The sequence below is a fragment of the Felis catus genome, chromosome D2 (genome assembly GCF_018350175.1).
Source record: "Felis catus isolate Fca126 chromosome D2, F.catus_Fca126_mat1.0, whole genome shotgun sequence".
Lineage (NCBI taxonomy): Eukaryota > Metazoa > Chordata > Mammalia > Carnivora > Felidae > Felis > Felis catus.
The window spans coordinates 53033912-53061209 of NC_058378.1; the positions used below are offsets into that span (position 1 = coordinate 53033912).

The following is a 27298-nucleotide window of genomic DNA, read 5'->3' on the forward strand; positions in this document are numbered from 1 at the left end:
CCTTGCTGGTTTACAGAAAGGCAGTTGACTTTGGTATGTTAGCCTGGTATCCTGCAACCTTCCTATAATCACTGACTAGTTCTGGGAATTTTTTTGTTGTTGATTGTTTGGGATTTTGTACATGGACAATCATGTCATCTGCAGACAAGGCTTTTCTTTCTTCCTTCCTAATATGAATACCTTTTATTACTTTTTCTCTTATTGAATTAGCAATGAATATCAGTATGATGGTTAAATAGGAGTGGTGAGGAGGAACATCCTTGCCTGTTTCTGATCTCATGGGGAGAAGCATTACGTTCCTCACCACTAAGTATGATGTTAGTTTTGTATGATTTTTATTCTTTTAAATTTAAGGTGTGTTTTATAGCCCAGAATATGGCCTATATTGGCGAATGTTCTATGTGAGCTTGAGAAGAATATATATTCTGTTGTTGGATGAAGTATATTCTGTAAATGTCCGTGAAACCCAGTTGACTAATAATGCTCTTCAGTTCAACCATATCCTTAACTGAATTTCTGGCTGCTGGATCTGTCGATTACCAGAGGAGTTTTGAGGTCTTCAACTATATTAGTGGATTTATTTGTTTTCCTTGCTGTTCTATCAATTTTTGCCTCACATGTTTTGATACTTTGTTATTAGGTACATACACATTAAGGATTGTTATGTCTTTTTAGATACTGATCATTTTATCATTATGTAATGCTTCTATCTCATAATTTTCCTTGCTCTGAAGTCTGCTTTATCTGAAATTAATATAGCTTCTCCAGTGTTCTTTTGATTAGTGTTACCATAGTATATCTTTTTCCATCCCTTTACTTTTAATCTCTCTTGTATTTTTATATTTAAAGTATTCCTTTGGTGCAACATATGGTTGCGTCTTGTGTTTGTTCTCTGCCTAGAATTGTAGAACTTCTATAAGAAAATATAGGAGTTTCTCTTCGTAATACTGGGGTAAGCAAAGATATTTTTTAGAAGGATCACAAAAAGCTATACAAAATTGAAAATTGGACTTCAAATAAAAACTTATTTATCAAAAGACTCTTGTAAGAAAATTGGTAGGCAAGGCTAGGAGAAAACATTTGAAAGATTATTTTTTGTGACAGGACTCATAACCATAATATGTAAAGAGCTTTTACAAATTAATAAGAAAAAGGAAAAAAAAAAAGAATGAAAATAGGAACTTCTAGTTTCTGTTCTGACATGTAAAAGAGCCTTGTAGTAATCATTCCTGTCTTTACAACAAGAAGTTAAACTGAAAATAAAAAACCTTTTTTGGATCCATTGGAAAACTGCAATCATAGGGCAATCTGCTACACCCCAAATTAGAGAGACAGGCAGTAGAGGCTATCACAGTTTAATGAGAGCAGAAGCCCCTGCTGGAGCTTGGTAGGAACATTAAAGGTGATTGAGCATGTTCTGGCTTCAGAGATAAAAATTTGGAGGGGCCCAGGAAGTCCACTACTCTTTAATGAGTTTTAGCTTCAGGAGCCCTACCAGAGTCTAGATCTGGTGGAGCCCTACCAGTGAAGATCACAGAAAAATACCAACCGAGAAAGAAAAAAGTAACCAGTTTGAAATAAGCCCTAAGTGTATTCTTAGCAAAGGCCAGCTGGCAAAATTTTGATATGAATCCCATTACTTCAATAGATGTTAAGCTTAATAGGTTTTTTGTTTGTTCTTCTTTTTTTTTTTTACCCTAAATTATTTAATTTATTTTTTTAATTTGCATCCAAGTTAGTTAGCCTGTAGTGCAACAATGATTTCAGGAGTAGATTCCTTAGTGTCCTTTACCCATTTAGCCCATCCCCCCTCCCAGCACCCCTCCAGTGACCCTCTGTTCTCCATATTTAAGAGTCTCTTCTGTTTTGTCCCCCTCCCTTTTTTTATATGATTTTTGCTTCCCTTCCCTTATGTTCATCTGTTCTGTATCTTAAAGTCCTCATATGAGTGAAGTCATATGATATTTGTCTTTCTCTGACTGACTCATTTCGCTTAGCATAATACCCTCCAGTTCCATCCACGTAGTTGTGAATGGCAAGATTGCATTCTTTTTGATGCCGAGTAATACTCCATTGTATATATGTACCACATCTTTATCCATTCATCCATTGATGGACATTTGGGCTCTTTCCATACTTTGGCTCTTTTCAGTAGTGCTGCTCTAAACATTGGCGTGCATGTGCCCCTTCAAAACAGCATACCTGTATCCCTTGGATAAATACCTAGTAGTGCAATTTCTGGGTTGTAGGGTAGTTCTATTTTTAATTTTTTGAGGAACCTCCATACTGTTTTCCAGAATGGCTGCACCAGTTTGCACTCCCACCAACAGTACAAAAGAGATCCTCTTTCTCCACATCCTCACCAGCATCTGTTGTTGCCTGAGTTGTTAATGTTAGCCATTCTGACTGGTGTGAGGTGGTATCTCATTGTGGTTTTGATTTGTATTTCCCTGATGATGAGTGATGTTGAGCATTTTTTCATGTGTCAGTTGGCCATCTGGATGTCTTCTTTGGAGAAGTGTCTATCCATGTCTTTTGCCTATTTCTTCACTGGATTATTTGATTTTTGGGTGTTGAGTTTGATAAGTTCTTTATAGATTTTGGATACTAACCCTTTGTCTGATATGTTGTTTGCAAATATCTTCTCCCATTCTGTCTGTTGCCTTTTAGTTTTGCTGATTGTTTCCTTTGCTGTGCAGAGGCTTTTTATTTTGATGAGGTCCCAGTAGTCCATTTTTGCTTTTGTTTCTCTTGCCTCCAGAGACATGTTGAGTAAGAAGTTGCTGCGGCCAAGTTTGAAGAGGTTTTTGCCTGCTTTCTCCTCAAGGATTTTGAGGGCTTCGGGTCTTACATTTAGGTCTTTCATCCATTTTGAATTTATTTTTGTGTATGGTGTAAGAAAGTGGTCCAGGTTCATTCTTCTGCATGTCGCAGTCCAGTGTTCCCAGCACCACTTGCTGAAGAGACTATCTTTATTCCATTGGCTATTCTTTCCTGCTTTGTCAAAGATTAGTTGATGATATGTTTGTGGGTCCATTTCTGGGTTCTCTATTCTGTTCCATTGATCTGAGTGTCTGTTTTTGTGCCAGTACCATACTGTCTTGATGATTACAGCTTTGTAATGCAGCTTGAAGTCTGGTATTTCTTCTTGAGACATTTTTCATATCTTATGTTTTATGAAGGACTTTGACCACTTTATCTGAGTTGTTTAATTTATTGGCATAAACTTTTATCCTTTTAATGTCTGCAGGATCTGTAGAAATGTTCATCTTTGTCATTTTCAGTGTTAGCAATTTGTATTAATTTGCCTTGATTTGTATGAAACAAGGCTTATCAATTTTATGGATGTTTTCTTTTCTTTTTTTTTTTTTTTGAGAGAGAGAAAGAGCTCTCACACATGCTCGAGTTGGGGAAGGGCAGAAGATGAGGGAGAGAGAATCCTCAGGCTCCACACCCAGCTTGGAGCCCAACTTGGGCGTGGAGCCAGAAACCATGCAGGCCTTGATCTCATGGCTCTGGGATCATGCCCTAGTCAAAATCAAGAGTTGGACGCTCAGCTGACTGAGCCATCCAGGCACCTATTTTATGGATATTTTCAAACCTAACATTTGAGTTTATTTACTCTTTGATTTCTGTTTTTGTTTTTAATATTTCCATTGTTATACTTGGGGTTTAATTTGTTCTTTTTCTTTCTTCAGACAGTGGAAATTTAGAACAGTGATTTTATGCCTTTCTGTTTTCTTACACACATTTAAAGTTATACATTTTCCTCTGAGAACTGCTTTATTTGCACCCCACAACTTTTGAAATGTTGTTTTTACTATCTTTTAGTTTAAAATATTTTATTTTCCTTTTTTTTTCTTTTTTTTTGTACTTTTGGGTTATTTACAAGTGTATTGTTTACTTTTCAAGTACTTGGAAGATTTTTGGGATATATTATGATCTTTATTATTAATTTCTAGTTTAATACTATTGGGTGAGTGAACATACTCTGTATGATTTCAGACCTTTGACATTTATTGAGACTTGTTTAGTGACCCAGCGTATCACCTGTCTTGATGAATATTTCACGTGTGCTTAAAGAGACTGTGTATTTTGCAGTTGTGGCTTTAATGTTCTAGAAATACCAGTTAGGTTGTGTTAGTGTTAAAACAGTTCAAATTTTCTTTTCCTTTAGTGTTTTGTTTTGTTGGCCAGTTCTATCAGGGCTAAGAAAAGGGTGTTAAGTTTTCAACTATTGTGGTATGTCTATTTTCCCTTTAGTTCTTTAAATGTCCTTTTATGTATTTCAAAGCTCTGTTATTAAATGCATTCACATTTATGATTGTTTTATATTCTTACTGTTTGACTCTGTATCATATGAAATGTCCTTCTTTATCTTTGGTGATATTCTGTGTCTTGAATTCAACTTTGCCTGGTGTTGATGTGGTCATTTTAGTTATTCCAGCATGCTTATACTAGATGTTTCATGATGTATCTTTGATTTTTTTTTTTTACTTTTAACCTCAGTCTTTATATTTAAAATGTGTTTCTTACCAATAGCATATAGCTGGGTATTACTTTTTTTCATCCAGTAGGCAATCTCTACTTTGTTCTAGACCATTTACAATTATTTAATTATTATTATGGTTGACTTTTTAATCTTGGCTGTTTTCTGTTTGTCTGATTCTTTCCTTCCTTCCTTCCTTCCTTCCTTCCTTCCTTCCTTCCTTCCTTCCTTCCCTCCTTCCTTCCTTCCTTCCTTCCTTTTTATGACTAAGTTTTTTTAGTATATATATTTATCTTTAACTCTGTTCACTTACTAGTATATATCTTTGTTAAACATTTTAGCAGCTACTCTAGAGAGCACAATATGCATGTTTAACTCACCACAGTTCACTTTCAAATAATGTTGTTAGACTTCATCAAAATATAAAACTTATAACAGTACAATTGTATTTATTCCCACCCTCTGTTTGTTGTGTTTTTGTTTTAACATAATTTACTTATGATATACATATATGTTATATATATATCATACACCTATTAACCATAATTAAAAGAGAGTTTTTATTTTTTTTAATTTTTTTTTAACGTTTTATTTATTTTTGAGACAGAGAGAGACAAAGCATGAACAGGGGAGGGTCAGAGAGAGGGAGACAAAGAATCCGAAACAGGCTCCAGGCTCTGAGCTGTCAGCACAGAGCCCAACGCGGGGCTCAAACTCACGGACCGCGAGATCATGACCTGAGCCGAAGTTGGCCGCTTAACCGACTGAGCCACCCAGGCGCCCCTAAAAGAGAGTTTTTAATAAAACTTACCCACTTAACCTTTCTGTTGCTCTTTTTCCCTTTTTGCAGATACAGACTTCTAACTGGTATAATTGCCTTTAGCATGATAAATTTTGTTTAGTATTTATTGTAGTACACATCTGTCTTCTGAAGAAAAGTTTCTTGCTTTGTGTATCTGGAAATGTGTTTATTTCACACATTACAAATGTAATTAGATTTGTATATTAGATTTGTAATTAGGTTTTTTTTCCTCTGGCTACTTTTACGATTTTACTCCATATGTTTTGTTTTTATAAGTTTGACTGTGATGTGCTTAGGTGTGATTTTCTTTGCAGTTATATTACTTGGAGGTTATTTAGCTTATTTTGAATCTGTGAGTTGATACTTTTCATCAATTTAGAAAATTTGGGGACTCTTATTTCTTCAAATATTTCTTCACCATTATTTTCTCTCTCTCTTTTGGGAACTCCAGTTATATGTATGTTTGATCATTTAATGTCCGTAATTTCTAGGAACTCTCCTTTTCTCTTTTCTGTTTCATACTGGATTTTTGGACCTATCTTAAACTTTACTGAGCCTATTTTTATTGATCTCACAGTATTCTGAGATCCTGTTTTTTTCTTTGTGTGTATGTATTTGTGCATTTTGCATAATGTCTGTTTAGTTGTCTTCACATTTATGAATAGTTTTTTCTTCCGTATCTAGTCTGCTATTAAATAGCCCATTGAGTGAATGAATTCTTCATTATGATATTTTATTTTCAGCTTTTTTTTTGATTCTTTGTTATAATATCTGTTTCTCCACTACAGTTCCCCATCTCTTCATGATTCTTAACTACTCTTTTTTTATTAGATTCTATAATACATATTGTTGTTAAAGTTTCATCTGTCAATTACAAGCTCTAGGCCACCTGTATGTATACTTCCATTGACTTTTTTCTTTTACTTTTGGGTCACAGTTTTCTACTTATTTATGTATCTTGTAATTTTTTCTTATATGTAGGATATTGTATTTAGGATAGTAGAGACTGAAGTAACAACTTCTATGATAGTTAAAAATCTGGTGAATTGGAAATGCTCAGGGGAAGGCAAATAAAGTAAGAACAGTGACATAATTTGTACCCTATGGGCTGGAGAACCATTAGAGTATTCACATGTTTTCCCTTTAAGAATGACACATAATTTTTTTGAAATGTCTCATACTTATAAAAGCACACATCTTAGTAGAGGTTTAATATAGGGAGAAATTTATTTTAGTATTTATAAAAAATAAAAAATGCCAATAATGTGGACATCACTAGATTATTGCAATTGACTTACAAATAGGTATTAATCTGTTCTAGAATAATTTTAAAGATAATTTCCATGATATGTTTTAAAATAGGATGTAAGCATATAGATCTGGAATTGTTGTAGATATTGACTAGATGTAATCGTGGCCAAATTGAGGTAATTAGTACATGGTAGCATCAGGTGGTGCTGAGATCGTGACCTGAGCCTAAGTTGGATGCTTAGCCAACTGAGCCACCCAGGCACCCCTAGTCATCTAATTTTTAAATTAGTGGTAGATTTTGTGACAGTTTGCAAAATATACTCTATCTTTGGGAATATAGGCTGGAGAATCAACAAATATCTTTAAACTGAATTAAAAAAAATTTTTTTACTGTTTATTTTTGAGAGAGAGAGAAAAAAACAGCACGAGCATAGGTGGGGCAGAGAGAACAGAGACACAGAATCTGAAGGAGGCTCCAGGCCCCAAGATGTCAGTACAGAGCCTGGCACAGGGCTTGAACTCATGAGATCATGACCTGAGCCAAAGTCAGGATGCTCAACTGACTGAGCCACCCAGGCACCTGTAATTTTTGTTCTCTAGATAGTGCCTTTCCTCATTTTTAATATCCAAATCAATGGGAAAGTGTCAAATATTATTTGATTAATTAAAAAAAAAATCCCTCTAGCCAAAACATAAGAGACTCTTAAAAACTGAGAACAAACTGAGGGTTGATGTGGGGTGGGAGAGAGGGGAGGGTGGGCGATGGGCACTGAGGAGGGCACCTGTTGGGATGAGCACTGGGTGTTGTATGAAAACCAATTTGACAATAAATTTCATATTAAAAAAAATCCCTCTACCTACTTTCAGTGGATTTTGGTGGTGAATATTATTGTAGGAAATTGAGAGTTTTGTTTTCTCTACCAATTAATTATAATATCTTCGCCGAATTATATACTCTTTGTGTTTCAGTTTCTCATCTATAGAGTGTAAATAGTAATGTCTGCCATAGACATCTACCTCATAGAAGACTAGAGAAAATCAAAGTATGTATATGAAAATACACAGCAGTTTCTCTGGAGCATAGGCTGTATTTTACTAATTACTGCATACTCACTGTGTCATTCAGTATATATTTGTTGGGTTGAAAATAAATCAGTCTGTGGTTTACTTGTTTTTTATGATGCCTATTATTATTACTAAGTGCTTTAAATAGTGTAAAATTAAAAAAAATCTCCTTAGTATACATTTTACTTTCATTTGAATTAAATCCATACATTATTTATGTTACAGTACATGGATGGGAGAGATATTATGAAAGCACATGTCAAATAACTAAATACTCTCATTAAAAATTTTGGAACTTTTTAAAGGTATACATTTAAGGTACTATGATGACTATGATACTGCTTATGGTGTTATAGATTTAGATGAAGTGAAATAAGGAAGCTGTATGGTAGTATAAGTCATGAATTTTCAGCCTGCAAACTTGTTCATATGGTTTATAGTTTGTGTAAATAGAAATAAATATTAATTTTTCCTATTTTAACTATAACTGTGTCCTTTTTGATTGGAGTGTGTGGACAGATTACTTTGTAAAATTAATGTAATAACTTTTTATAGAGTTTTATTTTTAACTTTTCACAGGTATTATTCTGCTCTAAAAACTATGGAACAATTAGAAAATGTGTATTTTCCCCGGGTTAGTCAATACCGGTTTTGTCAGCTAATGATAGAAAATCTTCCTAAACTCCGTGAGGATATTAAAGAAATTTCCATGTCTGATCTCAAAGACTTTTTGGAAAGCATTCGAAAACATTCTGACAAAATAGGTGAAACAGCAATGAAACAGGTGAGAATAAAAAGAAAATTCTTAACTTAATGTTTAAAAAAAATTTTTTTTAAATGTCTATTTTTGACAGAGAGAGAGAGAGAGAGAGGCAGAGCATGAGCGGGGGAGGGGCATAGTGAGAGGGAGACAATCTGACACAGGCTCCAGGCTCTGAGCTCTCAGCACAGAGCCCGATGCAGGGCTCGAACTCACAGACCGCGAGATCATGACCTGAGCCAAAGTCGGACACTCAACCGACTGAGCTGCCCAGGAGCCCCTAATTTAATGTTATTCGGTGGTGTAAGTTATAGAATATATCCAAAGTTTACCTTTTTTTTTTTTAGTTACCTAAAATGCTTATTTTTGTTTAGCTTAACCCTTTTCTTATTTTTCCTGAATCTTGCTTGGAATGGATTTAATCAGCATTTTCTTTTGGTTTACAGTTATTCTGTATTTAACTAAAGTCAATCTAACTTGACTCACCAGCCTTTCTCCTGGTAAGTCAGGTATAATATTAACTTGTGCCAGCAGACAGATTTGCTGTAAAATTAGCCGAACCACAAACAGAGGCAAATGGGATTCCTTTTATCATAAGATTTTAAATTACTGTCTCCTTAAAAGAATTATCTTTGAGTTGACAACTCCTACAGGTCAATAATAAGAAGAAAAAATAGTAGACAAGATTTGGCAGTTATAAAGTTAATGTACCTACCTTTTGAATCAGCATTCTTCCAGATAATTCCAGTGAGAAATGAAAACATGTCCTTGTGATGTTCACAGCAACTCTGTTCACGATTAGCCCCAAACTGGAAACAACCCAAAGGGGCATCCACAGGGGAGTGGATAAACAAATTGTGCTGTATAAAAATATAATGGAGTATTACTTAGCAATAAAAAGGAATGAAATTACTGATATGTACAAAAACAAATATTAATCTCCTGGGCATTATGCTAAACTACAGAAGCTGGACACACAAAAAAGCACAGGTTGTGGGATTCCATTTATATTGCAGTTGTAAAGCAGGAGAAACCAAAGAGAAAAAGTCATGGGGTGCCTGGGTGGCTCAGTGCGTTAAGTGTCTGACTTAAGCTCAGGTCATGATCTCAGGGTTCAGGAGTTTGAACCCCACATCGGGCTCTCTGCTGTCAGCATGGAGCCTGCTTCTGATCTCTATGTCCCCCCACCTCCCCCCCCACCTCTTTGCCCCTTCCCTGCTTGCTTACACATGCTCTCTATCTCTCAAAACTAAAATAAAACTTAAAAAAAAATTAGAGCAGTGGTTGCCTCTGGTTGGGGAGATTGCCTGGAAAGGGACATGAAGGGACTTTCTGGGGAGATGGAAATGTTTTGTCTTATGCTAAAAGTGCATCCACTTGTCAAAATTGTACAGTTAAGGTCTATACATCTCAGCATATATAAATCTGACCTCAAAGAAATTTGTAAAAAATAATTGGTGTGTGTGTGTGTGTGTGTGTTTGTGCACTGAGTGGGTAAAGATACATAGATGACACAAGAATGTATAAATATTAATTGTTGAAGGTAGGTGATGAGTACTTGGGAGTTAATTATATTAATCTGTTCACTTTGTTTATATTTGAAATTTTTAGTAAAAAGTTTTAAAGTGATTATACTTTAAAATTTCTTAACTAAAACTTCTAATAATCATAGTGTCATAAAAATAAAACAGTCCTCCTAATTTTTTTTTCTCAAGTATTAGAAACTACTTTAGAGAAGCTTGAGGTGGGGCAGGGTGGGGCAGTGGGATGCCGACTGGGTAGCACCTGAGCTGAGAGCCAGAGAGTGCCCTGCAGGTGCGACCTTTGCTTCCTTCTCCTGCCAGGGCTTCCAGAGAAGCTTTTTACTTTATTTTATTATTTTTTAAAAGTTTATTTATTTATTTTTGAAAGGGAGAGAGAAAGAGAGTGCATGCATGTGCCTGCAGGAGCAGTGGAGGGGCAGAAAGAGAGAGAGAGAGAGAGAGGGACAGAGGATCCGAAGTGGGCTCTGGGCTGACAGCAGAGAGCCCAATGTGAGGCTCGAACTCACGAACTGTGAGATCATGACCTGAGCCGAAGGCAGATGCTTAACCAGCTGAGTCACCCAGTGCCTCTATTTTATTTTATTTTATTTTTTTATTTTTATTTTTTAAATTTTTTGAAAACATTTATTTATTTTTGAGACAGAGAGAGACAAAGCATGAACAGGGGAGGGTCAGAGAGAGAGGGAGACACAGAATCTGAAACAGGCTCCAGGCTCTGAGCTGTCAGCCCAGAGCCCAACGCGGGGCTCAAACTCACAGACTGCGAGATCATGACCTGAGCTGAAGTTGGCTGCTTTACTGACTGAGCCACCCAGGTGCCCCTATTTTAGTTTTTAATTAAAGAAATGTATCTGTATCAGACTGTCACAACAGAGGAAATTAAAATTCAGTATATGAACTTTTTCCCTACTTATTTTTTAATTAGTTATTTTTGTTTGTTTATTTATTTATTTTGAAAGAGAGAGAGAAAGAGAGAAAGAGGGAAAGAGAGAGAATCCCAAGCAGGCTCAACACCACCAGTGCAGAACCCAGTGTGGGGCTCAAATTCATGAACCACAAGATCATGACCTTAGCCAAAGTCAGATGGTTAACTGACTGAGTCACCCAGGTGCCCCTCTACTTTAACTTTTTCCAGAATTATCTTCAAATCAGATAATCTCCATTATATTCCTATTAATCGTTTCAGCTTTGCACAGTATTCTATGTTAATTTGTTTAACAGATTTAATAAATTTGTTTAGTAAATTGTTTACTTTGGGGATGTATAGATTTTGAAAATTCTTTATCAGGATCAATATACTTTAATAAATAAATGAAAACCATATATAATAATGTAAGATTTGTGCAATAATGTTTTTTAAAGTTGTTTCTTTTTAAAGAATTTCCTGTTAACTGTTGCTTATCTATAGCTTATCCATAGGTGGGCTATAGCAGATTTGATTTTCAAATTATTATTATTTTTAACATTTTTTTAAATGTTTTATTTATTCTTGAGAGAGAGAGACACAGAGCATGAACGAGGGAGGGACAGAGAGAGAGGGAGACACAGAATCCAAAGCAGGCTCCAGGCTCTGAGCTATCAGCACAGAGCCCGACGTGGGGCTCGAACTCACAAGCAGTGAAATCATGACCTGAGCCGAAGTCAGACGCCCAACCGACTGAGCCACCCAGGCACCCCTCAAATTATTTTCGATAGCATCTTTTGTTCAGATAAATACTTGGTTGATAAAAATATATATTTGTTTTCTGTGAATAAACAAAAGCTATAAAAGATAATTTAAGACAAAGTTGATTTCCTGTCTTTCCTTTGGAAGCTACATCTGAGGCCATTTTCCTTACCATTGGAATGATAGAAATATGATTCATTGTGGGCAGTAGCATAGGAAAAGAAATGGTAGAAGTGTTGGCCAGCAGGCTAGAGTTGGAACCTTAGATTAATAGCCTGGAAAAGATAAAGACTAAGTAAGTATGAGAGAATAAGGTTTGAAGCTAGAGTTCAGAAGAATCCAGAGATGCTGAATCTAGAGCCTGTCATTATCCCAGAGAACTACATCCGTTAAGAAAGCCCCAGGAAAGGCAAGTGGGTGGCTCCTCGGTTAAGCATCCGACTTCAGCTTAGGTCATGATCTTACGGTTCCTAAGAGTGAACTCTGCATCGGGCTCTCTGCTGTCCGCACAGAGCCCGCTTCAGGTCCTCTGTCCCCTTCTCTCTCTGTCTCTCTCTCTCAAAAATAAAATAAGCATTAAAAAAAAATAATAAAAGAAAGCCCCAGGAAAGTGGAACCAAAAAGATTGGATATTACCTCACTATTCAGGTGGAATAAAGTATGAGATGTCATAGCTTTTCTCTGAAGTGATCATCTTTGTCCTCCACTGTTGACACTTCAAGAGATAGGACTGATGCATTCTATAATAAAATGAGAATCAGGGGGAGGCGCCTGGGTGGCTCAGTTGGTTAAGCGTCCGACTTCGGCTCAGGTCATGATCTCACGGTCTGTGAGTTCGAGCCCTGCGTCAGGCTCTGTGCTGACAGCTCAGAGCCTGGAGCCTGTTTCAGATTCTGTGTCTCCCTCTTTCTCTGACCCTCCCCTGTTCATGCTCTGTCTCTCTCTGTCTCAAAAATAAATAAACATTAAAAAAAAATCCAACTCTTCGTTTGAAAAATAAATAAAATGAGAATCAGGGGAGCCTCTGATTCTTCTTGTAGCATCTCCCATTTCTTCTCAGGATGTAAAGTCCTTTTGACTGATTGTCTCTGATGAGTGAGTGTTCTACCCTGGAGAGTTCTTCAACATTACATTCTTGCTTTCAGCATCACAATGTCTTCAGTACTTTTTCTCCTAAGTCTCCTAAGAGCAAGGAGTTCTGTGTATGTAATGGGGATAAAAAAAACCCATAATCACTTGGTAAGGTATTTTCAGCACAAGGATATCAATGATAGTTTAAAGTTCATGTTCTAGGGGCACCTAGGTGGTTCAGTCAGTTGAGTGTCATGATCTTGCGGTTCATGAGTTCAAGCCCCACATCGGGCTCACTGCTATCAGTGCAGAGCCCACTTTGGACCCTCTGACCCTCTCTCTCTGCCCCTCCCCCTCTTGCACTCTCTCAAACAAACAAAACAAAACAAAACAAAAACCACTTAAAGTTCATGTTCTATTATATAGTCAGTTTTAACTAAGTTTCATTATTAAACTTATCTTCTTGGACCTCTTTCATGAATCAGCTCTGGACTCTTTCTACCGAGGCAGTCCACCAAGTCATGGGCCCTAGGATTTCAGGTTTATGAGAATTTCCTGCTGAAAGGGAATGGACTCTTCCGAGTTTATTACCATTATTTTCTTGTAAAAAGCGTCAAGCTCCCTACCTCTGCAACTTAAACAGACCTTTCATCACAGAAACCTTTCCTAATCATGTCTTAATTCCATTATCTAATGTCCCATTTGTGGATTTACTTGTTATATATTTGCTTGAGTATCCTGTAGGCACATCAAATCTAGCATTTCTAAAAGTAAACTATCTTCTTACAAAATGTATTGATTTTTTCTATGTTTATTATGTCACAGAGTAATATGTCCAGTTTTCACAAGGCAGAAACTGGGGAGCACTTTAGACTTTTCAGGAGTATTTATATTCTTTATGTAATTTGTTACTAAATTCTACTCAGTAACGATCACTTCTGCTTCTCAATTTCTGTTGATTCTGTATCCTCCTTTCTGTGTACCTAGACTGTTGTTATATCAAATTAATTATTCTCCTTATCTCTAGTCTTTTGCTTGCTATTCTAAAATGTGAGTATGACAACTTTCTCTTCAGTGACTCCCAGTGACCCTTTACCTAAATCTGAATTCTTCAGCATGAAACAAAAGCCTCATCTCCTGGTACTCCTTCCTGTGATATAGCAGTAATGGATTTCTTACAAATTTTTGAATACACAGTTTGTTTCCTCTATTTAGAATGCCTTCCATTTTTCCAAATTTCCTTTCTGCTGAATTCCTGCATTTTCCCCCAAAAGCTGGCTTAAGCATCTCCTGTTCTATGGAATCTGCCTTTCTCTCACTCTTGCCAGCAAGAGATGGTCACTTCCTCCTCAGTCTATATCCTGTATACTTTTGACACTACATTATAATTCCTTAATTTTGTATCCTTAACTAGGCAGTAAGCTTTTTAAGTGATGGGTTATATCCAATTTATTTTTACCTTCCTGGGATCTAGTACCATGCTCAAATTGAGTCGCACAAAAAGTTATTTTTTTAAAGGATCTTAGAGTTGAGTTTTAGCTTCTTTGGAGAGAATTTTTTATTTTTAAAAATATTTTAAATTTTTTGAGAGAGAGAACGCGGGGGAGGAGCAGAGGGAGAAGGAGAGAGAATCTTAAGCAGCTACCTCACTCAGTGCAGAGCTTGACATGGGGCTCCATCTCATGACTGTGAGGTCATGACCTGAGCCAAAATCGAGTCAGATGTTTAACTGACTGAGCCACCCAGGTGTCCCCAGAGAAAATTTGTAAAGTGAAAAACAAAACTTGTAGTATTTGTAGTACTACAGTACTTGTAGTTTTTTCCCCCTCTTTCTAATGTGAGAGATGAGTCCACTGTGAGTAGAGTGATATTTAATTAACAATTAAATACCTAAAATTCATAGTCTCAGTTAACACTTTCCTGTTATATTTTCTGGCACACATTTTTATAGTGGAAAACAGGGAACTAAATGGTCAAATAACTTTTGGAAATCTGAGTTAAATTTAAGCATATTTCTTCAGTTATGAATTCTAAATCTCTTGAAAAGGGATACAGTATATAATGTTTATTTAACTTAAATGAGTATAGAACCTTTTCTCAAGAAATACTTGTTGATACTGCTAGTTTTGCATACAACACAGTTTGGAAGCAGTGCTTTTAAAAAATGATTTATACTTCTCTGAAAACAGAAAACCCTTGACAAAGTTAGTTTGGACAGCTTGATACTGTAGTTCCTTCCGTGAGGTTGGTTAGTGGATATTTCATAGAGTTGGGATTTGGGCCAAAGAGTGAACCACTCCCTCCCACCAACAGACACACATGCCAGCTCAGGAAGTAAATGGTCTTTAGGGCTTCAGAAAATTAAACTTTTTTTTTCACTAGCAATAATCAATTGAAGTTAAGGCAGCATATTTTATGTACATTCATGCATGTATATCTTTTTAATTTTTCTGGTATTTTAGATTTTATGTGGCTGGTTTTTCAGTTAAGAAAGAATTAGTGAGAATTGTTTTGTAAAACTGACAATATTCCAAACCGAAGGTCATTAAAATAGTTGAATCATTATTTAACTTGATTCATTGAAATGAAGAGGAATATACTCTTTGGTAATTCATATAAAGCTAACTGTAGGATGAGAACCAAAGTCTAAGCAATGGAACTGTTAGACATGAACTTTAAAGTTAGCATAGTCAAAGCACTATAAGACAAGATTAAGAATTTTGGCAGATCAGTTAAAACCATAAAGCAAACCATCTGTAAATTCAGAACTGAAAATATATGAACATATTAAGAACTCAGTGTATAGTTGGCAGAACAGCTTAGGCACAGCTAAAGAGAGAATCAATTAACCAGAAGGTAGGTCAGAGGAAGTTATCCAAATTGAAGCTCAGAGAAACAGAAGGATAGAAAATAAAGAGTTTAAAGACATATGAGATAAGATGGAAAAGTTTAACATATGTGTAATTATAGTCCCAAAAGGGAAGAAAGAGAGATGGACATAAACAATATGGATAGACCTTGAAGCCATGGATTCAAAAAGTGTTGTGAATTCTAAGTGGGAGAAATACAGAAATCCCATACTTAGGCATAGAATAGTAAAATGTTAGAAAAGTAAAGAAGAAAAATCTTAAAAGCAGCCAGAGGGGAAAATCTGTTATCTTTAAAAGAGCAGTAATAATACTAATTTATAGCTGACTTCTCAGCAGAATCAATGGAAACCAAAAGACAGTGAGCTAATACATCTGAAGTGCTAACAAATCTTATCTGTCAACCTAGAATTGTTTACCCACCAAAAAATGTCTTTTAGAAATGGACATGAAATGGGAGCACCTGGCTGGCTCAGTTAGTATGACGTGTGACGCATCTTGGTAGACATGACCTTGGGATCATGAATTCGAGCCCCATGTTGGGGTTAGAGTTTACTTAAAAAAAAAAAGAAAGAAAGAAAGAAAGAAATTGGGGATAGAGTTTACTTAAAAAAAAAGAAATTGAGATGAAATGGAGATATTTTTCAGATAAACAATACCTAGAGAATTTATTTCTAGCACACCTACATAAAAGAAATACTATTTTCAGACAGAAAATGATCCCAGTTAAAAACCCAGAGATGTTACAGGTAAACAGGACAACTATTTTGGGTAAAATTGCATATATTATATTGGCTGTGTAAAACAAAAACATAGGATTTACATATTTATAGAAACTATTTTATGACAACTATTTTGTTGGCATGTTGGTTTTGGACCCACACTACCTCTAAATCATGACTTGCACAAGGATAATACCTTTCCCTCTCACATACCTGTATTATATTTACTTTGATATGATTCAGCTAATATCAACTCTTACCTTTGCCCCTTTATTTAAAATAGTGCAAGACAACAACCACGTATAAGTTAGAAGGAGAATTGATATGGGTTTGAAAATTTCTGTTAAGTTATTCTGCTTATAGGAGACATACCTTACATGTAAACATATAGAGAGGTTGAAAGCAAAGGGATGGAAAAGATACCTCATGCAAACATCAATTAAAAAAACTGATGTGTGTGTATTAATATCAAAGCAGCCTTTAAAACAAAATTATTAGAAGAAAGAGGAACACTTCATAGTGATAAAAAGATTCAGTTAAGAAAATAAACAGTTCTAAATTTTTTCCCATAATAATGTAGTCTCAAAATATATAAAGCAAAAATTTGTATGTATTAATATCAAAGCAGGCTTGAAGACAAAATTATTAGTAGAAGAAAGAGGAACATTTCATAGAGATAAAAAGATTCAGTTCATCAAGAAAATAATTCTAAATTTGTTCCCATAATAAAATAAAATTTATAAAGCAAAAATTGTCAGAATTAAAAGAAATCGACAACTTGATCATAATGGGAGATATTAATAATACACTTCTCTCAGTAAATGCTAGAACAGTAGACAAAATTAATAAAGATACAGTCCTTTCAAATAATATGATTAGCAACACTGACCTAATTGACATATGTCAGTATATTGCATGATTTCAGAATATACATTTTTTAAAGAACGTTTACCAAAATTGATTACATTCTGGTTCATGGAGCAAATGTCAGGAAATTTAAAAGGATTGAAATGATAGTATGTTCTCTGACCATATTGGAATTATTCCAGAAATCAGAAAAAATAGGTAAGTAGAAAATCTCTGTAGGTTTGGAAATTAAGAAGTAAAATTCTAAATAATCCATAGATCAAAGAAGAAACTCAATTTAAACCAGAAAATATTTTGAATTATAACGAAAGTATGACATATCAAAACTTGTAGGGTGCAGCAAAAGTCACATTTAAGGGAAATTTATAGCCTTATATTTATGAATTAGGAAAGAAAGGCTGAAATCAGTGACATAAATATTCATCTCAAGGAGTTAGAGAAATAATAAACAAATTCAAAGAAAATAGAAGGATATGACCCAAACAGCACAGGTAACAAAAACAAAACAAGTGGGTTTATACCAAACTAAAAAGCTTCTACACATCAAAGGAAGCAATTAACAGTATGAAAAGACAATCCACAAAATGGGAGAAAATAGTTGCAAACTGTAGGTCTGATTAGGGATTAATTTCCACAATATATAAGGACTACATAAAACTCAATAGCAAGAAACCGTAATGACCTGATTTAAAAATCAGCTAGGGGGAGCGCCTGGGTGGTTCAGTTGGTTCAGAGGGGGACTTGGGCTCAGGTCATGATCTCATGGTTTGAGGTCAAACCAGTTTGAGTTCGAGCCCCGCATTGGGCTTTGTATTGACAGCTCAGAGCCTGGAGCCTGCTTCAGATTCTGTATCTCCCTCTCTGTCCCTTCCCCACTCTCACTCTGTCTCTCTCTCTCAAAAATAGAGATTAAAGAAAAAAAAATTTTTTTATATCAGCTAGGGATTTGGATAGACATTGCTCCAAAGAAGACATACAGGTTGCCAGCAGGTATATGAAAAAATGCTCAATATCACTAACCATTAGGGAAATGCAAATCAAAATCACTGTGGGATATATCACCTCCCCCCTCTCATGATTGCTGTTATCAAGCAAAAGACAACTAATGTTGGCAGGTATGTGGAGAAATCAGAGTCTTGCATACTGTTGAGGAAATGCAAAATAGTATAGTTGCTATTTTGAGGAGGTTCCTCAGAAAGTTATTAAATTTTTTTTAATGTTTATTTTTGAGAGAGAGAGACAGAGCATGAGTGAGGGAAGGGCAGAGAGAGGGGGAGTCAAAAAGTTAAAAATAGAACTACAGTATGATCCAGCAATCCTAGATAGATATCAATCCAAACGAATTGAAATCAGAATCTTGAGAGAGATTAGCACTTCCCATGCTTATTGCATCATTGTTCACAATATCCAAGATACGGAAATAATACAGATGTCCATTGACAGATGAGTGGATTAAGAAAATGTGGTATATACGTATAGTGGTATGTGGTATACGGTCTTTAAAAAGGAAATTGTGATGTATCTAAAATAGTCAAATTCATAGTCTCATAGAGTGGAATAGTGGTTGCCAGGAACTGGGGCAAAGAGGAAATGAGTTACTCATCAGCAAACCTAAAGTTTCAGTTAGGCAAGATGAATAAGCTCTAGAGGTCTGCTGCATAACCTTGTACCTATAGTCAGCAATGTATTAATATATTAATATTAGTATGTGTAAATGCATATTCACTTAAAATTTTGTTGAGTAAATTTCATGTTAAGTACACTTATCACAGTAAAATAAAATTAAAAAAAAGAAAATGGAAGGAAATAATCAAGAATAGAAATCAACATAAGAGAAAACAAAATACATTAGGGAGGATCAGCAAAGCCAAAAATTGGTTCTTAGTATTTTCAAATAATATTGATAAACCCTGGCACAACTGTCCAGAAAGAAGACTGAGAACATAAATCATGAATAAAAAATGAGACATTACTCTAAATCCTTTACCCAAGCCCATTAAAAAGATGGGAAAATATGAACAAATTCTTGAACTGATTTTGATCATAATAATTGTTGTAATAATCTGAATTTTTCTTTTTCCAATATAGGCACAACAGCAGAAAACCTTCAGTGTTGCTTTGCAGAAGCAAAATCGTGTACAATTTGGGAAGAATATGCACTTCAATGATAGAATTCCAGAAGAAAGGAATGAAGTTGAATTGAAACGTGCATTTGAGGAAGAGGATGAGAATGAAGAAGAGGTGACAGGAGTTCCTTCCTTTTTCCCTCCTTCTCTCCCTCCCTGTTCTTCTTCCCTTTCTTTATTTTTTTTTCCATGAATTTCTTCTTTTCAGTTGTGATGTACATCTTTGTGACTGTCAGTCTTCCTATGTGCAAATTGAATTTATGTAGATCAGTTTGTAATGAGCTATTAGAGCAATGTGTCATCTGAAATAATAGACTGCATAATTGACAGAGAAACAGGATATATTCTAGATTACATTTATAAGCCATAGGTAGTTGAACCTGGGTGTTCTGCCATAATTAGCAGTAAAATTGTAAATGTAATGATTTTTTTTGTAGTGATCACTCATTTTAATTATCTGTGGCAAACTTTTAATTTCATGATGGCTTGACCTTGCTGTTTAGACTAATTCTGGAAAGCCCACCTTCCCCCACCCCCCATTAGTGCTGAGATATTACAGAATGGTTCTAATATGATTAAAGTTTTTTAATTCTTGAAAAAGTTTTATGTCTAGAAAACTTGAAATTATTCTTAAATATTCACTTTCTTTCATCCTCTATATCCAAATTTATTCCTAATCTTACTCTGTACACAAAGTCTTCAGTTGAGCCTACTTTCTGTCTTTTCCTTTGAATGTTTTTTGAATTTAGTTAATACCATGAGGAGGCTGTTAAGTTTTGCTTTGTCATTGAGATTTTAAATTCTGTTTCTAAGGTCCTAGTCAGGGCATAGTAGAACTTTTAATTAACTGATAAACCATATGAATGTATGCCCATGGTCTTCTCTGTGCTTTGAAAACAACTGAATGTTCAGTATGTATGTTTCTACTATATGCCTGAAGATGAGTGAGACTATATGCATTTATGTGTGTTTCTCCATGTTTGTGTGTATGTACACACATGTATTTGTATGTATATGCATATGTTGTGAAGTCTGATATTCTACTGAATACAAATAAACTGCCTAAGACAGTTTAATGTCTTCTTAATGTGGAATTAGTGAGTCCTGATTAGTCTCTGGAAATTAAATAAATGGTTTTGAAATTTACTTTTTTGTTCTTTCTTAATCAATATTCAGAGAATCTCTATATTCTCTCCTCCCAAGCATGTTAGTGATATACAGTCTCTGTCCTTTAATCACCTTATAATCTAAAATACTCAACAATGATGATTAATACATAAAGAATGAACTATTGAATAAAAGCCAAGACAATTAAAGGGCATTGTGTTAATACTATGTGATTTTTATAGTTGATAAATGTTATAACATGAAGTCTATGAGTCTCCTAGTCTATCTTTAACTTAACATTATCCAACAGCAAGCTAGTAGTTTGATATTTAAAATGTGGTTTTATTTCTCAGGTCTTAACTGTTCAGGATCTGGTTGATTTTTCTCCTGTTTACCGATGTTTACACATTTATTCTGTTTTGGTGAGTATCTTTTGTATATGTATAGTGTGTGTGTCTGTGTATATGTGCACATATGTATGTATATACACATAAATATTTGTATAATAAGAAAGACATGTACACATTTTAGGCCTGCTTTTCTGAAGGCTTACCATAAATTCAATGAGTTGTAAATCTTCATGCATAAATATTTGTGAAATATTCCATGCAAGTAAAGCACTTACTTTTTTCTATAAATTATCATAATCTGCTTTCAAGTGATATACCACTTCATGTAGAAGAACCTTAACAATATACTTTCATTTCACCCTTCTTATATTTGTGCTAGTGTTGCATCATAATTATTTTAAAATATATTGCTTCTACATATGTTTACTTCTTCAACATTATATTCATTTTTGATTAAACAATTATTCTTTCGAAAAATAATAGCATTATTGGGGCGCCCGAGTGCCTCAGTCAGTTAAGCATCGACTCTTGGTTTTGGCTCAGGTCACAATATCACAGTTCTTGAATTCAAGCCTGTTTGGGATACTCTCTCTCTCTCTCTCTCTCTCGTCCTGCTCATGCTGTCTCTCCCTCTCTAAATAAATAAATAAGCTAATTCCAGAACATTTCATTATCAAAGAAAGAAACCTCTTACCTATTAATAATCACTCCTCATTCTCCCCTCCCTCAGCCCCTGGCAACCACGCATGTACTTTCTATCTCTATAGATTTGCTTCTTCTGGATATTTCATATAAATAGAGTCATAGTAAATGTGGGTTTTTGTGTCTTGGCTTCTTTCACATAGTTGGAAGTTTAGGTTATTGATTGAGATCTTTTTTGTTTTTTAATACAGACATTTACAGCTATAAATTTCCTTCTAACCACTGCTTTAGCTGCATTCCATGAGTTTTTGTATGTTTTTTTGTTTCCATTCATCTCAAAATATTTTCTAATTTCTTGTTATTTGTTCTTTAACCCAACAGGTAGTTAAGGGTGTGTTGTTTCATTTCCATATGTTTGTGAATTTCCCAAAAGTTCTTCTGTTACCAATTCCAAATTTTATCTCACTGTGGTCAGAGACCATACTTTGTATGACTTCAGGCCTTTTAAATTTATGGAGGCTTGTTTTATGGCCTAACATATGGTTTATCTTGGAGAATGTTCCATGTGCATCTGAGAAGAATGTGTATCTGGCTGTTGTTGTGGTGTGTTGTAGACATCTGTTAGGTCTAGTTGATTTAATACTGTTACTCAAATCTTCTTTCCTTGTTGGTCTTCTGCCTATTTGTTATTGAAAGTGGTAATATTGAAGTCTCCAATCGTAACTGTTGAATTATCTATTTTTCCTTTAGTTTTGCCACTTTTCATTCATGTATTTTTGAGACTTTGTTTTTAGGTGAATGTATATTTATAATTATTATATCTTCATGATGGATTAACCTTAGTTCATTATGAAATGTCATTCTTTGTGTATTCTTGTTTTTGGCTTATGGTCTATTTTGGCTGATACTAGTATAGCCACTCTAACTCTTTTGGTTACTATTGGCATGGTATATTTTTCCATCCTTTTATTTTCAATTTCTTTGTGTTTTAGAATCTAAATATGTCTCTTATAGATAGCATATAGATGAATTTTTAAAAATCCAGTCTGCCTATTTCTGCCTTTTGATTGGAGTGTTTAATTTAATTCATTTGCTTTTATTTCATTTCATTTCATTTTAATTTAATTTAATTTTTAATTTTATTTTAGTGTTTATTCATTTTTGGAGAGACAGACACAGAGAATAAGTGGAGAAGTGGCAGAGAGAGAGGGAGACACAGAATCCGAAGCGGGCTCCAGGCTCTGAGCTATCAGCACAGAGCCCGACACAGGGCTCGAACTCATGAACTGTGAGATCATGACCTGAGCCAAAGTCGGATGCCTAACCACCTGAGCCACCCAGGAGCCCCATAGTTCATTTGCGTTGAATGTAATCACTGATAAGATCAAATTTGTACCTACCATTTGTTTTAATATATCTTATTTCTTTTTTGTTCTATCCGTCCAATACTTTCTTTTGCATTAAATAGATGTTTTCTCATGAACCATTTTAATTCTCTTGTCATTTCTTTTAACATATCTAAACATATATATATTAGTAACATAACTACATATATATGTATGTTAATTATATATAAATATATTTAAATATATAAATAAACATAATATATGATAATTAACATATATATGTACACACATGTAATATATATAGTATTTCCTTAGTGTTTGCCCTGGAGATTATAATTTACATCCTACCTTAAAACAATCTAGTTAGGGGCTCTTGGGTGGCTCAGTCGGTTAGGCGTCCCACTTCGGCCCAGGTCATGATCTCACGGTTCGTGGTTTCGAGCCCCGCTTCAGGCTCTGTGCTGGCAGCTCAGAGCCTGGAGCCTGTTTCGGATTCTGTGTCTCCCTCTCTCTCTGCCCCTCCTCTGTTCACGCTCTGTCTCTGTCTCAAAAATAAACAAACATTAAAAAAAATTAAAAAACCAGTCTAGTTCATATTAATCTTCCTCTTTTGTGTTATTATTGAGATACTACTTACATTTTTATACATATAAACCATAATATAACTATTTATTTATACAGTTGTTTTCTGAATCAGAAGAATGGAATTACAAAAATAAAAGTATGTTTATACTGTCTTTATATTTACCTCTATATTACCTTTACTGAGACTTTATTTCTTCATGTTAATTAGAGTTACTGTCATGTCCTTTTATTTTTGCCTCAAGGACTACCTTTTGTATTTCTTTTAGGGAGGTCGACTAGCATCAGATTCTTTCAGTTTTTGTTTATCTGGGAATGTCTTAATTTCTTCTCTGGTTTTTATGAGTAGTTTTTCTAGATACAGAATTTTTGGTCTTTTTCTTTCAGCACTTAGAATATGTCTGTGGAAGGCATTTATATTTAACTATATCTACAGAAGGCATTTATAGGTAAGGAGTTTTGAGGTTTGGATTACTCACTGAAATTGGATTAAGTTAAAATTAAAATAATTGAAAAGGAATGGTAATTATGTTAATTAGAGCAAATAGCATTATCTTCATTAGTTAGCTTAATTTTTTCTTTTAGCTCTCTAGTAAAAGCAGGACCAACTCTGTACTTATGAGCCAATATAAAAGTGATAAGCACAATATCAATCTAAATGTATTGTTTTACAAATTAGTGGTGTTTCAAGTGTGTTGAGCATTCTTGAATAGACCTATAAAATTTTTTTCTTGGTAAAGCTGTAATAAATTATAGTATCATTTTTATTTTGTTTTTAAAGCTTACTATTTTGAGAGAGAACATGCACGCATGTGCATGATTGGGGGACAAATAAAAGGAGAGGGAGAGAGAGAATCTCAAGCAGGCTCCATGCTTACAGCACAAACTCAGGAGCCATGAGGTCATGACTGGTGCTGAAACCAAGAGTCAGACGCTTAACCGACTGAGCCACCCAGGCACCCCTAAAATTATACTATTGTGTAAAAACAATCATACTTTTAGTCTATTCTATGATGAAATAATTTTTCAAATGTGTGTGTGATTATAAAATACTTTAACTGCTTAGATTCTTTTCAAATTTAGTGTTTTATGTTTTATAATATCAGGTAGTAGTATATACATTTACCCACATTTATAACCTGAGAGAGAGGATAGGTTCCATCAAGATTACATTGATTACATTGATATATATAGTAACATTGAAAAATTGGCTTCCAAGGGTGCCTGGGTGGTTCAGTCGGTTGAGCATCCAACTTCAGCTCAGGTCATGAGCTCACGGTTTATGAGTTTGAGCCCCGCGTTAGACTCTGTGCTGACAGCTTGGAGCCTGGACCCTGTTTCTGATTCTGTGTCTCCCTCTCTCTCTGCTCCTCCCCTGCTCATGCTGTCTCTCTCTCTATATCAAAAATAAATAAACATTAAAAAAAATTTTAAAAAAAGAGAAAAATTGGCTTCCAGTTGTCTGATCTCAAGTTTTTCTTTTCTTTTTTTTTCTTTGTTTTGTTTTTAAATTAGATCATATTGGATTCTAATCAAGATGAGGTTCTTAATTATCTCAGTCGTTAAAGTGGCTTGTGTTGTGGTTTGATTCTTTAAAAACTCCTTTCAAATTAGATTTTTTTTCCCTATAGGTTTTTGGTCTTAGTGGAGAAGAATGATTTTTTGCTTTGATAATGCTTAATTTTTCTGTCTTACATGGGCCCAGTAAACTGCAATGAGTGCCAACAGGCACTTCTGTTACTTTGTGTTATCCTTGTTCTATGTCTGCCTGATCCAGAAGGATAGTGACCATGACAGTGTTGTTTATTGTTCTTTCCCTAGTGCCTTTCATTGTATCTGATACTTCATAAAAATTTGCTGAATTAGTAATTGGCTCTTTAATACCACACTAAATGTTAGTAACATTATTTCATATATCTTTATCCTGGTAGCTTATGTCAACAGGCATTAATCTCTGGGAAAGAATATGTCTTTTATACCTTGTGCAAAAAAATATTGAACCAACAGATATTATATGAGGTTTCAGTGTGGCTTTCCTGAGAATGATATGTTGGGTATTAAATTATGTTTCATTTTTCATGATTTAAAATGAAAGAAACAAAAGCCTAATTAAATTATCAAAATGAGGGGCGCCTGGGTGGCGCAGTCGGTTAAGCATCCGACTTCAGCCAGGTCGCAATCTCGCGGTCCGTGAGTTCGAGCCCCGCATCAGGCTCTGGGCTGATGGCTCAGAGCCTGGAGCCTGTTTCCGATTCTGTGTCTCCCTCTCTCTCTGCCCCTCCCCCGTTCATGCTCTGTCTCTCTCTCTCTCCCAAAAATAAATAAACGTTGAAAAAAAAATAAAATAAATTATCAAAATGATCAAAAGTCAGTGGTAGAGAACCAATAGAATGATAGAAAGTTTTAGACTCCAGTCAGCTTTGTGATTATTCATAAAGAATCTGTGAGTCAAATAGCCAAATATTCAAATTAATGAAAAGTCTCAGAATTTATATGTTATTATAATGAACTATTGATTTATAATTTTTGATAACTTACTTTTAGTTCTCTGTATGTTTTTATATCTTTTATTTCTTTATATAAAGAATTTATAAATTTAAGAAACCTGCATTTTAAAAGATGTCAGTTTTGACTAATTCAGGCAAGACCTTTTCCCTTTTTTACTGTGTGAGCAAGGTTTTACTGTTCTATAAATGTAAATAAACTTTCATTAGCAAGAAAACTTCTAGTTGGTATATATGGCCAAAAATTGGTAAAAGTAAAATTATGACCAAATTTGGTAAAGCTGATTCCTCTTTATTATTATAATTATTTTCCTTTCATTTGTTATTTCATTCCACTACTTTCTAGTAGTAACTGGGCAAATTACTCTTCTCAGTTGATTTTATTTGCAAAATATGGATAACAATTTATAAAGCTATGTTGGATATTAAATAGAAGTAATAAAATGCTTAGCGTAGTGCCCAGTATATAGTAGCACTCAGTAAATGATAAAAGGATTATCGTAGAAGGGTTTCATTAATATATATGATTTCAAGGACTAGGTGTTTTGGTTGTAAGTCCATTTTAGCCAAAGAACTCTATGTCCAAAATCCTTAAGGTAGCATTGTCCAAGCTCTGTTTGAACAAATGTATGCACCATGAAAAGAAAATAGGTATACTGGGGGAAAAAAGGTTCTCTTTGGAAAATGCTGCAAATAATAACCACAATATAGCTTATAATTTTTAAGGCTTTGAGAAATCCTAAGAGCTATGTGAATTTCCTTAGCTGGCCATGTTATAAAGTTTGTGTGTACAGGGACCATTTTTCTTAAAATAAGGAATACTGCAGGTAGTGTGAGAATTGCTGTCCTCAGACTTTAAGGGGTTTTATAGACTTTCCAAAGGGTCCTGGCCTAGAATTTTTAAGGAAAGAATTTTTAGATCCTCCGCTTTTCCCTAAAAATGATCTCTCCGGGAACCTCAGCCCACCTTCTTACTTTTGGTGCTCTGCCCAGATCCCCTTGGATCTCTTTTCATAACAGCTAGAAGTTCCTTAGAGTCCTCAGCCCTGGGGGAGCACAAATCTTTACACAGTATTGTTACAGTGTTTTTGCACTTTTCAGATGTTCTAGATTGTACATACTGTTTTGTTTTTATAGTTGAGATAAATCAGGGCTTAGAACTTGAGAATATATATTTGGAATACAATGTTAGAACATTTTCTGTACATGTGTTAAGGAGCTTTCACATCAGTGTGCGCTAAACTGGGTCATCTGTTCTGTTATCTGCCTGACCGTGTGCCTACATTCTCTCCTTTATTTTCCCAATTTGATGCATACCCTAACTATGATATTTGGTATTTTGAGATGAACTCTGAGTACAAAGCTGTACAGTAATGTAAGATGTCAGTTTTGGTGTGACTGGAGGTACTTGCATCAATAAAAGAACAGGTTACTCCCCTAAAAAAAAAAAAAAATCAAAAACCAAAAAAGAAAAAAAAAATCCCTCTGCAGTATAATTTATTCTTTAGAGTTTTACTGTGGGATCAAGTTGAAGCCT

General features: G+C 34.8%; 1 protein-coding gene across 11 annotated transcripts in view; it reads left to right on the plus strand.

Moving 5' to 3' along the window:
- The window catches only part of EXOC6 (exocyst complex component 6), a 228911-nt gene that overhangs the window by 62617 nt on the left and 138996 nt on the right, over nucleotides 1-27298 (plus strand). For 10 of the 11 annotated variants that reach the window (XM_019813545.3, XM_045040414.1, XM_045040415.1 and 7 more), the window contains 3 exons: nucleotides 8187-8391; nucleotides 19193-19345; nucleotides 20691-20759. In XM_019813545.3, the coding sequence (XP_019669104.2) occupies nucleotides 8187-8391; nucleotides 19193-19345; nucleotides 20691-20759 (427 nt within the window). Of the gene's footprint in view, nucleotides 1-7564; nucleotides 7586-8186; nucleotides 8392-19192; nucleotides 19346-20690; nucleotides 20760-27298 lie in introns of those variants that run through there. The other variant, XM_045040418.1, reaches the window with a different exon arrangement.